Source organism: Heterodontus francisci, chromosome 30 (genome assembly GCF_036365525.1).
Source record: "Heterodontus francisci isolate sHetFra1 chromosome 30, sHetFra1.hap1, whole genome shotgun sequence".
In the NCBI taxonomy this organism is placed as follows: Eukaryota; Metazoa; Chordata; class Chondrichthyes; order Heterodontiformes; family Heterodontidae; genus Heterodontus; species Heterodontus francisci.
Genome location: NC_090400.1, coordinates 6,040,988 through 6,057,131, shown reverse-complemented (window position 1 = coordinate 6,057,131; position 16,144 = coordinate 6,040,988). Strand labels below are relative to the sequence as shown.

At 43.6% G+C, this 16,144-nt stretch overlaps 1 protein-coding gene across 1 annotated transcript in view; it reads right to left on the bottom strand.

The window, feature by feature from the left end:
* Nucleotides 1-4,825: 4,825 nt before the first annotated feature.
* Nucleotides 4,826-16,144, bottom strand: part of LOC137346417 (multidrug and toxin extrusion protein 1-like) — a 72,933-nt gene continuing 61,614 nt past the window's right edge. The window contains exons 17-19 of the mRNA XM_068009870.1: nt 12,011-12,105; nt 9,556-9,637; nt 4,826-5,064 (exon numbers count right to left, since the gene is read on the bottom strand). Coding sequence (XP_067865971.1) covers nt 4,826-5,064; nt 9,556-9,637; nt 12,011-12,105 — 416 coding nt within the window. The remainder of the gene's footprint in view (nt 5,065-9,555; nt 9,638-12,010; nt 12,106-16,144) is intronic.

Here is a 16,144-nt window from a genome sequence, read left to right as displayed (position 1 = left end):
TTTCTTTACAGTTTTTCCTGTCAATCTTTGGTTGAATTTTACCTTGACTAAATCCCCTCTCATCTCATTGAAGTTAGCTCTCTTCCCATTTCGAAGTTCTACTTTAGATTGTCCCTTGCTCTTTTTCATTAACAATCTAAACCATGTGCTCCAATGATCACTTTTACCCAAACATTCACCCACAAGCACTTGGTCAACTTGGCCCACCTCAGTCCCCAGCACCAGCTCCAGCAATGCCTCCTTCCAAGTGGAACCGAGAAAATATTGGTCAAGGAGGTTCTCCTGAACAGATTTCAGAAATTCCTCCACCTCCTTATCTTTTATTCGAAAATTATCCCAATCAATATTTGGGTAATTAAGAAGAAGGGTCACTGACCCGAAACGTTAACTCTGCTTCTCTTTCCACAGATGCTGCCAGACCTGCTGAGTGATTCCAGCATTTCTTGCTTTTGTTTCAGATTTCCAGCATCCGCAGTATTTTGCTTTTATTTGGGTAATTAAAGTTCCCAATATCGTCATTCTATAGTTCTTACACATCTCTGCCATTTCCCTGCAAATTTGCTCCTCTATTTCTCTCTCTCTCATCATAAGGAATAGCAAGGGAAAGAAATCATGGGTGGGAGTGTTCTATAGCCCCCGAAGGAGTTGCCTCTCTGTAGGACAAACTATTAATCAGGAAATAATGGAGGTGTGTAAGACGGGCACTGTAATTATCATGGGTGATTTTAATCTGCATATAGACTGGACAAATCAAATTGGCAAGGGTATCATGGAAGACAAATTTGCATCAGGGATTGTTTCTTCGAACAATATGTTGCAGAACCTGCCTGGGACCAGGCTATTTTAGATCTGGTAATGTGTAATGAAGTAGGATTAATAAGAGATCTCGGAGGTAAGCATCCTCTGGGGGGAAGCGATCATAACATGGTAGAATTTCAAATTCAGTTTGAGGGTGAGAAACTCGGGTCTCAAAACAATGTATTCAACTTAAACAAGGGCAATTACAGAAGTATGAAGACAGAGTTGTCTAAAGCGGGCTGGGAAAATAGACTACAGGGGAAGTCAGTAGATGAGCTGTGGCAGACTTTTAAGCAGATAGTTCACAACTCAGCAAACATTTATTCCAGTCAGAAGGAAGGACTTGATGAGAACGATGAACCACCCGTGGATAACAAAGGGTGTTACGGAGAGTATCAAATCAAAAACAAAGGCGTACAAAGCGGCAAAAGCTTTGGCCAGAGGATTGGGAATTTTTTAGAAACCAGCAGCAGATGACTAAAAAACTAATAAAGAGGAAGAAAATTGATTATGAGAGTAAATTGGCAAGAAATATAAAAACAAACATTAAGAGCTTCTACAGGTATATAAAAAGGAAGAGAGTTGCTAAAGTAAGTGTGGGGCCCTTAGAAGATGAGACTGGGGAATTAATAACAGGGAACAGAGAAAAGGCAGATAATTTAAACCAATATTTTGCATCGGTCTTTACAGTGGAGGACACGACAAACATCCCAACAATAATAGATGAGCAAGGTGTAAACGGGAGGGAGGAAATTGTAACAATCTCTATCAAGAGGGAAAAGATGCTTGACAAACTGATGGGACTAAAGGCAGACAAGTTGCCAGGACCTGGTGGCCTGCACCCAAGGGTTTTTAAAGAGGTGGCTACAGAGATAGTGGAGGCATTGATCGTAATATACCAAAACTCACCGGATTCCGGTTGGGTACCAGCGGATTGGAAAACAATGTGATGCCCCTGTTCAAGAAAGGAGGGAGACAGAAAGCAGGAAACTATAGACCAGTTAGCTTAACATCTGTTATTGGGAAAATGCTAGAGTCCATTATTATGGAAGAAATAGCAGGACATTTAGAAAAACATAATGCAATCAAACAGAGACAATGTGGTTTTATGAAAGTGAAATCATGTTTGACAAATTTGTTAGAGTTCTTTGAGGATATAACAAATAGAGTGGATAAAAGGGAACCGGTAGACGTAGTGTATTTGGATTTTCAGAAGGCTTTTGATAAGGTGCCACATAAAAGGTTATTGCACAAAATAAGAGCTCAGGGTATTGAGGGTAATGTGTTGGCATGGACTGAGGATTGGTTAGCAGAGAGTCAGGATCAATGGGTCATTTTCAGGTTGGAAAGCCGTAACTAGTGGGATGCCACAAGGATCAGTCCTAGGGCCTCAACTATTTACTCTCTCTATTAATGACTTGGAGGAAGGGACAGAGTGTAGTGTATCCAAATTTGCTGACGATACAAAAATAGGTGGGAAGGCATGTTATGATGAGGGCACAAAGAATCTTCAAAGGGATATCGATAGGTTAAGTGTGTGGACAAAAACTTAGCAAATGGAGTTCGATGTGGGAAAGTGTGAGGTAATCCACTTTGGTAGGAAGAATAAAAAGGCAAATTATTATTTAGATGGAGAAAATCTACAAAATACTGCAGTACAGAGGGACCTGGGTGTTCTTGTACATGAAACACAAAACGTTAGCATGCAGGTGCAGCAAGTAATTGGGAAGGCAAATAGAATTTTGGCCCTTATTGCTAGGGGGTTAGAGTTTAAAAATAGGGAAGTCTTGTTACAACTGTACAGGGTGTTGGTGAGGCCTGGAGTACTGCAAACAGTTTTGGTCCCTGTATTTAAAGAAGGATATACTAGCATTGGAGGCAGTTCAGGAAAGGTTCACTAGGCTGATTCTTGGGATGAAGGGGTTGTCTTATCAAGAATGGCTAAACTGGTTAGGCCTTTATTCATTGGAGTTTAGAAGAATGAGAGGTGATCTTATTGAAACATAATATTTTAAGGGGGCTTGACAGGTTAGATGTTGAGAATATGTTTCCACTGGTGGGGGAATCTCGAACTAGGGGACATAGTTACAGAATAAGGGGGCACACATTTAAAACTGAGATGCGACGGAATTTCTTCTCTCAGAGGGTGGTGCATCTCTGGAATTTTCTACCTCAGAGAGTTCTGAAGGCTAGATAGATTTTTGAAATCTCAAGGAGTCAAGAGTTATGCGGAGCAGGCCCGAAAGAGGAGTTGAGACCTGGGACAGATCAGCCATGATCTTATTGAATGGCGGGGCAGGCTCGAGGGGCTGAATGGCCTACTTATGCTCCTATTTCTTCTGTTCTTATGTGCTTATTTGGAGTCCTATAGAATACCTCCAATCGCGTGATCATAACTTTCTTGCTTCTCAACTCTAACTAAATGCATTCTGTCCTTGCACATTCAAGGACATCCTCTCTTTCCAACACTGCAATGTATTCCCTAATCAGTACTGCCACCCCACGTCCCCTTTTTCCTTCCCTATCTTTTCTGAACACTTTGTATCCTTGTATATTAAGTGCCTGGTCATCACCATTTTTAAGCCACTTTTCCATATTACCACTGCATTATATTCCCAAATGGCTGTTTGTGCTTGTAGCTCACCAATCTCATTCACCATACTTTGTATGTTTACATATATGCATTCTAAAGCTGTCTTCATCTGCCCTAATATTCCCTTATGTGGCTCGGTGTCAAATTTTGTTTGATAACACTTCTGTTTGTGAAATGCCTTGGGACTTTTACTACATTGAATGTGCTAATTAAATACAAGTTGGTGTTGTTGTTGTTGGATCGCGTAGCTCTACATACAGCGTGCTGCTTTCACTGTTTAGCATCTATGTATTCCTGTGCTGTAGCTTCACCAGGTCAGCACTTCATTTTCAGGTGTAATTGGTGCTGCTTCCATCATGCAAAGAACAGGGTGGGTCACCTGACTTGTTGGTGATGGAGGAATGAGGAATATACTGAGCCATGAGTGTCCGAATTGTGGTGGCACCCAATTCTGTTTCTGTCGATGGACAAAAGCACCTCATTGATGCCCACTTTTGAGCTGCTAGATGTGTTCTTAATGTATCTCAAATAGCACATTGGCAGTGCCAAAATACTTGATGGAGGGTGTCCTCAGTGTGAAAAAGATTGAGAGATTCTTGGACATATGTAATTGCTAAAGGTAGATTGGTGAGGATGAGGTCAAGTACACTATTCCCTTGTGTTTGTTCTCTCACCACCTGTCTGCAAGCTATATCCTTCAGAACGTGGCTAGTTCGATCAGTGGTGCTACTACCAAGCCACTCTTGGTGATGGGCATTGAAGCCTCCCAACCAAAGTACATTCTGTGCCCTTCCTACCCTCAGTGCTTCCTCCTGGTGTTCAACATGGAGCAAAACTGATTCATCATCTGAGAACGGATGGTCGGTGGTAATCAGTGGGAGGATTCCTTGATTATGTTTAACCTAATGCAATAATACTGCGAGGGGTCTGGGGTCAATGTGATGACTCCCAGAGCCAGTAACCCCCATTGACTGTATACTACTGTATCCCCACCTGTGGAGGGTCTGTGCTGCTGGTGTGATGAAACATATCCAGAGAGAGTCATGTAGGAGTCTGGGACATTGGCTGATGGTTATGACTAAGTTAGGCTCTTGCTTGCCTAGTCTAATACATCCACAAACTGATCACAAGAATGGCAGCTTGTTCACTGGGACTCTGGACAACAATTGAATGGGAAAATGGTCTTTCCAAGTGCTAAATCTTAACACCATCCAACTGAAATATCAACAGTTTATGAGACATTTGGAAATCTGTTTGTAACTGATCATTGTTAATAAATTTTTCTTTATTATATATTTAGAAATAGATTGGAGAATCTGAACAGCCACAGTCAGATTTTGTGTGAAATTTGCCCTCTATTGTAATTCAGGCACAGTTTTATGTCTCATGCTACAGAAAATAATCTTGCTTTGTCTTTGCAACATTCACTGGGGTCTACATGTTTTTTGTAAGAATAAAGTGTATCACTAGTCCAATTGCCAGTACCAATGGTCCTGAAAGGAAAGCTAGGCCACGACGAATGATCAGCTGTTTTGTGGACAAGATTTCTCCAACTGTGGTAACTCCAGTGTCCAGAATGGAAGACTCATCTGTAACACGGTCTTTGTCTATGTTTTGTTCCATTTGACAAACATTGGGCATTGGAACCACTGCTCTGTTTCCTGTGTCCACTTCTGTGAAGGAAAGTCACATGGAAAAGTTGTAAGGACATGATGTTACTGGTTGATCCAATTGTTTTTAGGAGGGCTGGTGATCAGAACAATGATCTCTTCCATGACTACCAACCATTGGCAATAACACATGAGCTACAAGCAGGAGATCTGTCTTGTCAAAGCACGGTAAATTCGACTGAGTATTGGCTATGTTGCCATCCTGACAAAGTTTGAGAGACCAGCTCAAAACAGCAATTAACAGGAGATGCACTGGTACAAAAATGTACATTGTCCTTTTTCATATTTTGCATTTCTGCTTACTGATCAGAACTCTCCATGATCCAACTTCGAGTTGGGTCACTAAAAAGCTAGTCTAATGATAGCCATGAAACCATTGTCAATTGTGGTAAAAGCCCATCTGGTTCATTAATGTCCTTCAGGGAAGGAAATCTGCTGCCCTCACCTGGTCTGGCCTACACGTGACTACAGATCCACAACAATGTGGTTGAGTTTTGAATGCCCTCTGAAATGGCTCAGCAAGCCATTCAGTTATATCTAACTGCTGCAAAGTCAATAAGGAATGAAATTGGACAGACCACCTGACATCGACCTAGGCACTGGAATTGACAATGGCAAACCCAGCCCTGTTGACCCTACAAAGTCCTCCTTCCATCTGGGGGCTTGTGCCAAAGTTTGGAGAGCTGTCCCACAGACGAGTGAAGTAGCAGCCTGACACACTCACAGAATCATACCTTACAGACAATATCCCAGACACGACCAATACTACCGGCAGGACAGACCCAGCAGAAGTGGCGTCTCAGTGGTATACAGTCGGGAGGGAGTTGTCCTGGGAGTCTTCAAAATCGCGCCAGACCCCATGATGTCTCATGGAATCAGGTCAAATATGGGCAAGGAAACCTCCTGTTGATTCCGACCTACCACCCTTCTTCAGCTGATGAATCAGTACTCCTCCATTTTGAACACCACTAGGAGGATACACAGAGTGGCAACGGCGCAGAATGTACTCTGGATGGGAGACTTCAATGTCCATTACCAAGAATGGCTCGTTGTACCACTACTGACCGAGCTGGCCGGGGCCTAAAGGACATAGCTGCTACACTGGGTATGTGGCAGGTGGTGAGGGAACCAACAAGAGGGGAAAACATACTTGACCTCATCCTCACCAATCTGCCTGTCGCAGATGCATCTGTCCATGACACTATTGATGGGAGTGACCCACCGCACAGTCCTTGTGGAGAGGAAGTCCTCTCTTTACATTGAGGATACCCTCCACCGTATTGTATGTTACTATCACTGTGCTAAACGTGATAGATTTTGAACTGATCCAGCAATGCAAAACTGTGGCCAATCAGCAGCAGCAGAATTGCACTCAACCACAATCGGTAACCTCACGGCCTGGCATATCCCCCATCATTACCATCAAGCCGGGGACCAACCCTGGTTCAATGAAGAGTGCAGGAGGGCATGCCAGGAGCAGCACCAGGCATACCTCAAAATGAGGTGTCAACCCAGGACTACTTGCATGCTAAACTGCATAAGCAACATGAAATAGACAGAGCTAAGCGATCCCATAACCAACAGATCAGATCCAAGCTCTGCAGTCCTGCCACATCCAGTCAAGACTGGTGGTGGATAATTAAACAAGTAACAGGAGGAGGTGGCTCCACAGATATCCACATCCTCAATGATGGGGGAGCACAGCACATCAGTGCAAAAGATAAGGCTGATGCATTTGCAATAATCTTCAGCCAGAAGTGCTGAGTTGATGATCCATCTCGGCCCTCTCCTGAAGTCCTCAGCATCACAGATGCCAGTCTTCAGCCAATTCAATTTACTCCTCATGATATCAAGAAATGACTGAAGGCACTGGATACTGCAAAGACTATGGGCACTGACAACATTCTGGCAATAGTACTGAAGACCTGTGCTCCAGAACTTGCCACGCCCCTAGCCAAGCAGTTCCAGTACAGCTACAACACTTGCATCCAACTGGGAATGTGGAAAATTGCCCAGGTATGTCCTGCACACAATAATCAGGACAAATCCAACCTGGCCAATTACCGCCCCATCAGTCTGCTCTCGATCATTGATAAAGTGTTGGAAGGAGTTGTCAACAGTACTATCAAGCGGCATTTGCTCAGCAATAACCTGCTCAGTGAGGCTCAGTTTGGGTTCTGCCAGGGCCACTCAGTTCCTGACCTCATTACAGCCTTGTCTGAAACATGGACAAAAGAGCTGAATTCAAGAGGTGAAGTGAGAGTGCCTGTCTTTGACATCAAGGCAGCATTTGACCGAATACCGAGCATCAAGGAGCCCGAACAAAACGGAGGTCAATGGGAATCAGGGGGAAAACTCTCCGCTGGTTGGAGTCATACCTAGCGCAAAGGAAGATGGTTGTGGTTGTTGGAGGTCAATCATCTCAGCTCCTGGACATCAATGCAGGAGTTCATCAGGGTAGTGTCCGAGGTCCAACCATCTTCAAATGCTTCCTCAATGACCTTCCTACAATCATAAGGTCAGAAGTGGGGATGTTCTCTGATGATTGCACAATGTTCAGCAGCATTCGCAACTCCTCAGATACTGAAGCAGTCCGTGTAGAAATGCAACAAGACCTGGACAATATCCTGGCTTGGGCTGATAAGTGCCAAGTAACATTCATACCACACAAGTGCCAGGCAATGACCATCTCCAACAAGAGGGAATATAACCATCTCCCCTTGACATTCAATGGCATACCATGCTGAATCCCCCACGATCAATATCCTACGGGTTACCATTGACCAGAAACTGAACTGGAGTAGCCATATAAATACCGTGGCTACAAGAGCAGGTTAGAGGCTAGGAATCCTGCAGCAAGTAACTCACCTCCTGACTCCCCAAAGCTTGTCCACCATCTACAAGGCACAAATCAGGAGTGTGATGGAATACTCACTTGCCTGGATGGGTGCAGCACCAACAACACTCAAGAAGCTCGACACCATCCAGGGCAAAGCAGCCTGCTTGATTGGCATCCCATCCACAAAAGTTCACTCCCTTCACCACCGACACACAGTGGCAGCAGTGTGTACCATCTACAAAATGCACTGCAGCAATGTACCAAGGCTCCACAGACAGCACCTTCCAAGCACATGACCTCCAGCACCTAGAAGGACAAGGGCAGCAAATGCACAGGAACACCACCAAATTCCCTTCAAGCCACACACCATCCTGACTTGGGATGTTATTGCCATTCCTTCAATGTCACCTGGTCAAAATCCTGGATGTCCCTTCCTAACAGCACTGTGGGTGGACCTACCCCACATGGACTGCAGCAGTTCAAGAAGGAGGCTCACCACCACCTTCTCAAGGGCAATTAGGGATGGTTAATAAATTCTGTCCTCGCCAGCGACACCCACATTCCATGAACGAATTTAAAGAAAGGGCTGCTAGCTGAGAACCATTCTACAAAGCCATTTAGTCACACTGCCAGCAATATGGTCAAAGACTATCAAAAGTTCATTGACCCCATCATTGGTGGATGTGACCATGAATCATCACAGGTTAGTTTGAATTTCACAGCTCAAGTGTTACTGGTCTATTAAAATATGAATGAAGACTTACTGAACAATCTGTTAATATCTTAGTGTTTTAATTAAAGAGGAACCAAAGTCAAAGTGAACAGATAGGAGGAGACATGTATGAAGTGCACTCCTTTTATCTCAGAGATATTAACAGCCAAGCAGAATGTTTCCTTTATATTTGTTCTCGGGGCAATGCTGGCAAGATAGCATTTATTGCCCATTCCTGGTTGAACTGGGAAGGTGGTGTAGTCCTTGTGGTAACGGTGCTCCCACAAGGCTGTTCGGCAGGGATTTCCAGGACATTGACTCAGCAATGATGAAGAAATGGTAATATATGCATCCAAGGTGTGTGAATGGAAGAGAACTATGGGTAATATCTTCCCAATATATTCACCATCAAAAGGTTTTAATGCATCAGATTGAGAAGTGTGAAAAAACCCAAATTAAACCTCTGTGGAAATTTAATCCCATTGTGTGCTGTCTGCACTGCAGGTTCCTTACATTAGTTGCTCTTGTTTTACGTTGATAAGAAGAAATCTAATAATAAATTGTCCCTGCAATGGGTTAGAATCCTGACAATTATTGGTCTGGAATCTACTTCAACAACATAAGTTAGAATGTTTAGCGCCCCAAAACTCAGAAGCAGCCGATAGTCAATTCTGGGACATCGGTGGTAAAACAGAAACAGACTCTCAATCTCTGATATGATCCTACTTCCAGTTTCCTGTGTGGCACATAATGTTATTTATTTGTATGTATGTGCTAACTACAGAGTTTTGATCTCAAAATTATTGTTGCTTTTGCTGATATCAAGCAGGGGTTGGACTTTAAACTCGAGGTGAATTTTTAAATTATAGCAGATTCACGAGTATCTCTGCTTTCATTCGTTAATTGATGAGTGATTTAAAATCAGCACAACATTCTTTTTTACCTGTTGACCTATACTGGGTTTGACCGCCAGAAGCGCTGTTTGAGGTGTCCATGTCTTTCATCACACCTGCATTAACCAGAGCCTTCAAACAAAACACAAAAACCATCATTAAAGGTGAAGGAAGGACACAACAGAAGCTGCACTTTCTGTACAATGCACTCTTCAATCTGTATTATTTTCAAAGTGTTTTAAATATAAAATATCTGCTAGTTGTTAGGATTTAATTCAGGACTAATTGCATATGTTCTCATCCACTTGAGAGACCTGGCATTTCATGTCTTGCTTTCAGACATAGCCCAGTGACATATTATGCAGAGTTCCATTTATGGGGTGAGGGAACTCCATTCTTTTAATGGGAAATAACAATTCAGACCAGTCTGAGAATCAGTTTTCCTGCTGATTGAGTCCAGAGCATGGAAAGAGGAATTTCTCATCCCATCAGTCTGAGCTGTGTTCAAAAGCAAGTAGCAGAGGGGAACAAGGCAGCAAAATCTTGGTTTCATTTTATCAGAAAATAGAAGGGTCAGACCCTGTCTTAGAGCTCTCTTTCTGGAGAGATGACAGTGTCTCTATAGATCCTGTGCAATGTGTCACAGAGTGATTTGTATCCGTGGTTCCCCACACTGTGAATTCCTGATCCCAGCTGTGCTATTTGGGGGCAAGGATCACTGAAGGGAGGCCATGAACTTTGCCATTAATGCTCCTGGGCCTGATCAAGGTGGCCAACCACAGATCCAGGCAGCATGCAGTCGAGGTGTCATTCAGGCTGGCTACCTGCCTCTCTTCCACAACAATGTTTCTTCCAGGGTGTAGCTGGAGAGGGAGAGCACGGTGTTCCCCGGTAACATTGAAGCCTTCCAGGGTCAGTGGGTACTGGCAGGACTGGAGTGCATCATTGACACCAGGAACCAAATTTTAATTTAATTTATTGAGTAAGCAGTGTTACGACCAGGTGAGAAAGGTGTGTATGGGTCCCTCTCAGACTTCACCTGGTCTTACTGTAACATTGTTTAATTTTAAACACACTGTGTTTTGAGCTCTGCCTTGGTGAATCCTTGTTCACCTCTTTCCAATAATAAGGCAAAGAAATGAGCACAAACAGGTGTCCTTAGTTTTAAAGAAAAAAAGTGAAATTTATTAAAACTTAAACTAAAAAAACTCTAATTTGGTTAACGCCTCTGGGTACACGAGGTGCCCACGCTAGCATGCATATGTGATACACACATGCAGATAGGGACAGAAAGGAGCAGAAGAAAAAAATAAAGTGGAAAGGTTTGAGTCAATATCTGAAGAGTTGTTGCAGTTCTTTGAGCTCACTGTCGAGTCTTTGCTTGTGGGTAATTCTTGCTTTTCTTTGGGGCCCAATATTCTTCTTAAACCTTGTTCACTGTAGGAGACTTTTCTCTCCTGGGGACCACATGTCTTCAATTGGATTCCGAAGCTGGTGAGAAAGAGATGGGAGCAGACAGGAGGAGAGAAGGTCTGCTTCAGTCCAGGAGCCAAGAGCTTTCTGAGTTCAAATTCTCTGTGGAAGTTGAAAAAAAACTGGAACGGCCAGTTTGTCATGTGACCAGCTGGCCTAATGAGTCCTGGCCCTTGTGGATTGTCTTGTCCTCGCAGACCCTGGAATGTTTCCTCTACACACAATACCTGGTGATCAAATGCCCATTGTGGGTTAAATTGGAACAGGGAATAGCCCCTTTATCCTTTCAAGTACTGTCTGTTAATATGCAAAAATGTCTTTCTAGCTAAGGTCTGGCAGTCCTTGTAATAGGCCTCGTCTTCTTCCCAGCAACAATTTGAAGTTTTAATGCCCATGAGGCAAAATTAATGTGCCTCATTCTTGGCAGATGGGGTCCTGCATGACAGCAGTATTTTTTTTATGATTTACAGTTTATTGGTTGTGCCCCTTTTAAAGGTCAACTTTTAAAGTTGATGACACCAACCATCCAGAATGATAATTTATAGAAAAGCGTTTGCAGTTTCCTATTGGGTGGCAAAGTAACCGTGAGACTCTCTTAACTGCCCCCTGGCAGGTAGAGTAAGAATGATGTTGGCAGATGTGTGAAGATGCACAGACTGCTCATTCTGCCAGCTGGGTACAGTACATGGCACAAGGTGACAAGGAGATGGGGGAAATAGAAAAACTTACACCAAAAATATTGGTTTAGTCTAAGATACAGCACTGAAACAGGCCCTTCTGTCCACCGAGTCTGTGCCGACCATCAACCACCCATTTATACTAATCCTACACTAATCCCATATTCCTACCACATCGCTGTGGGAGGAAACCTGAGCATCCGGCGAAAACCCAGAGTCACAGGAAGAACTTGCAAAATCCACACAGGCAGTGCCCAGAATTGAACCCTGGTCGCTGGAGCTGTGAGGCTGCGGTGCTAACTACTGCGCCACAGTGCTGCTGGTGTAATAAATAATCTCTATTATCTGCTCTTACCTCATCAGATGCTTCTCTCCAGTTGATTCTGTAAATCACTATCAACAAGAAAACTAATTGTACAACCATGCCAATAAATATTCCAGACCAGAGCCCTGCAAAATAATAATGGTGCAGTGAGTATGGGGTAAATGTTGTTGAGTTTTCATTCCGCATCTTTTCCTTTATCAGATGGTTGATGTCAGCCTGCACGACACTACTTGTGCCACATTGGAAAAGGCCTATTTTCAGTGGGATGAGAAGGGATCTTGCCAAGGTAAAATGGAACCAAAGACTGACAGGAAAATCTGTAACAGAACAATGGGTTATCTTTAAGGAGGAGATGCTTCATGCACAGGCCAGGGACATTGAGACAAGGGGCGAAAGGTAGGGGAACCAAAGCCAGTCTTCATTTGATGATAAGGGATCGAGAATATGACGACATAAAAAAAGGGTGTATGATGCACGTGAGGCAAATTCCTCAAGTGAGAAGCAGGTCAAATACAATGGGCTGGATTTTATAGCAGCTTCGACATCGGGATCTGTGGCAGGGAGAGCATGAAGATTGCCCCAGATGAGGCCCACCACGGACCTCGACGCTGGCAGGGCCCGTCCCAATCATGCCGGTGGCGGCGAGGCCTCGTTACATCCCCCTCGCCGCTCGGCAGCAGGACTGTAATTTACATAATTGCAAATACAAAAATGCAAATCTCTGAAGTAAACATTTACCCGCTCCTGCCATCCATTCCGGTGCCATATTGAAGCCGACGGCAGCCACTCCCGTGCCGTCGGATCTCCAACCATTGATGTAAGGCAGAACACTGGTGGTGAGGTGGGTGCAGGTAAGTTTCGCAGTGCAGGGGCAGGGTGGGGGGGGGGCGGGGGGGAGCAGGGAAAATACTTTGGATTGGTCGGGGGATGGTGGGAAGGGGTGGAGGATTAAAGTTATTAAAGGTCGGTTGACAGGTTGCGATCTGAATCAAGGTTTTCTTGGGGGAGAATGGGCTATTAATGACTCGATTATTCCTTGTGGGTGTGGGCGAAGGGAGTGCAGATGTTATGTAATGTGTAACTTAAATTTTAACACTTCATTCCCTTTAAAAATTAAAATTTCTTCCAAGGGCTTGAAGCACATTAAAAATGGCACTGGTGCCTGTGCAGTGGCGCTGACGCCATTACCAGGGACGGACCGCCCGCCGCCTCCATGTCATCTGGGGGTGGGGGGGAGATGGCGGTGCACCCTGGCCATGTTAATGAGCCAGCACATATAATATCACAGTGGCTCCACAGAGCAAAACCCACGCGTGCGGGTCACCATCTTGTACGGCCACCGCTGTACTCGGCAGCAGCAACAGAAAATCCATCCTAATATGTTGAAAGGGAAAGAGAAGCAGAAAATAACAAAATGAGAAATGATAAAGGCAAGAAGTCACTCGTGGAAGTGGTATACAGGGCCCCTAACAGGAACCATATGTTTCAACAGAGTATAAAGGAAGAAATAAAGGGAGCTTGTCAGAAAGGTATGGCGATAATCATGCAGGATTTTAATCTACATATAGACTAGAAAAATCAGATGGGCAAAGGTTGGCGAGATGAGGAGTTCGTAGAATGTTTTCCGGATAGTTTCTTAGAACAGCACGTTCTGGAGCCAACCAGAGAGCAGGCTATACTTGACCTGGTATTGTGCATTGGGACAGGATTAATTGATGACATCATAGTGAAGGCACCCCTAGGTAGCAGCAATCATAATATGATTGAATTTTACATTTTGTTTGAGGGAGAGAAGAATGGGTACAAGACAAGTATTTTAAACATAAATAAGGGCAGTTATTAGGGCATGAAAGCTCGCTAAAGAGAAGGGCAAATTAGGTTCAGGGATAGGTCAAGAGAGATGTAGTGGCAGACATTTAAGAGGATATTTCAGAATACACAGAATAGATACATTCCAACGAGAAAGAAAAAATCCAAGGGGAGGACCCACTATCTGTGCTTAATTTAAAAAGTTAAAGAAAGTATCAAACTTAAAGAAAAAGTATATAATTGCGCAAAGATGGGTGGCAGGTCAGAAGATTGGACAGAATATGTCAGGCAAACCCCCCCACCTGCCAAGAATGAGGAAAATTTATTTTACCACATGAACATTGATTTTATAAAGTTGTTGGTAGAGAAAGAACGTGCTTTAAAAAAAATTGAGAAATTTGGCTAAACAGAGATATTAGCATATCCACAAAACAAAGGGGCTATTCCCTGCTCCAATTTAATCCACAATGGACTTCTGATAACCAAACATTAAAGTTGGAAAGGCTAGCATTCCAGGTTAACCGCTAAGGTGGCCAAATACCCAAACAGATGTGGTCGGACCAGTTTGTTCACATGGCGGGCTGACTTTTGGAGTTTTTTGAAATTGAACTTCCAACAAGGAATTTGAAATCAGAAGGCTGTTTGCTCCTGGACTGAGAACACCTCTCTCCAGTCTCCTCCCATCTCTTTCTCACGGAACTGAAGAACCATTGAAGACACGTAAACTCAAAGAGAGAAAAGTCTCCTATGTGAACAAGATTTAAGAAGAATACAACAAAACCCAACAAAAAGTAAGAGCAGTCTACAATCAAAGACTCTATGGCGAGCTGGAAACACAGAAACAGTAACAAGAAAGTCGCTTCTGATATTGCCTCAAACCTCTCCATTTATTTTTTCTTCTGCTCTTTTCTGTCCTTATTTCAATGTGTGTATCAAATTTACATGCTAGCATGGGGCGCGGTGTGTATCCGTAGGCGTTAATTGAATTAAAGTTTAAGTTTCAGTTTTAATAAAACTTCACTTTTCTTCTGTAAACCTAAAGAAAACCTGGCGTGCTCATTTCTTTGCCTTATAATTGGAAAGCTGTGAACAAGGATTCACAATGAGGGAGCTCAAAACACAATGTGTTTAAATTAAACCCTGTTACAATAAGACCAGGTGAAGACAGTAAAAGACCCCTAGACACCTTTCTCACCAGGTCATAATAGAAATTTGGGTGCTAGCGTCCAGAATTTTACCCACAGACAAATGAGTGAAATTGGAAGTGGGAAGCCAAATTGTTCCCAATCAAAAACAGCAAGGTTTTAATACAGGTTCTCTTGTGGTTGTGTGTGCTTGAAAACTAACATGTCTAAAACTGAAGCGAGTAGCTCTCCAAGTCAGGGTGAAGTAACTTGGGATAAGTTAAAAGCATTGTCTATGGAGGAGTTGAGGAAAATGGCTGAGCAGTGTGGGATCACTGTACGTGGCAAGGCTAGGCAGTCTGAACCAAATTTACAGATGACACAAAACTGGGTGGGAGGGTGAGTTCTGAGGAGGATGCAGAGAGGCTTCCGGGTGATTTGGACAAGTTGAGTGAGTGGGCTAACGCATGGCAGATGCAGTATAATGTGAATAAATGTGAGGTTATCCACTTTGGTAGCAAAAACAGGAAGGCAGATTATTATCTGAACAGCTAAGAACTGAGAGAGGGGAATATGCAGCGAGACCTGGGTGTTCTCATCCACCAGTTGCTGAAGGTAAGCATGCTGGTCCAACAGGCGATAAAAGAGGCAAATGGTATGTTGGCCTTCATAGTGAGAGGATTCGAGTGCAGGAGCAGGGATGTCTTGCTACAATTATACATGGCCTTGGTGAGGCCACACCTGGAATATTGTGTGCAGTTTTGGTCTCCTTATCTGAGGAAGGATGTTCTTGCTATAGAGGGAGTGCAGCGAAGGCTTACCAGACTGATTACTGGGATGGTGCGACTGACGTATGAGGAGAGATTGAGTCAGTTAGGATTATAATCATTGGAGTTGAGAAGAGTGAGGGGGGATCTCATAGAAACCTATAAAATTCTAACAAGACTTGACAGGGTAGATGCATGAAGGATGTTCCCGATGGTGGGGGAGAACCAGGGGTCATAGTCGAAGGATACTGGGAAAACCTTTCAGGACTGAGATGAGGAGAAATTTCTTCACCCAGAGAGTGGTGAGCCTGTGGAATTTGCTACCACAGAAAGCAGTTGATGCCAAAACATTGCATGTTTTCAAGAAGGAGTTAGATATAGCTCTTGGGTCTAAGGGATCAAAGGGTATGGGGCAAAAGCGGGAACAGGTTACTGAGTTGGAAGATCAGCCATGATCATCATGA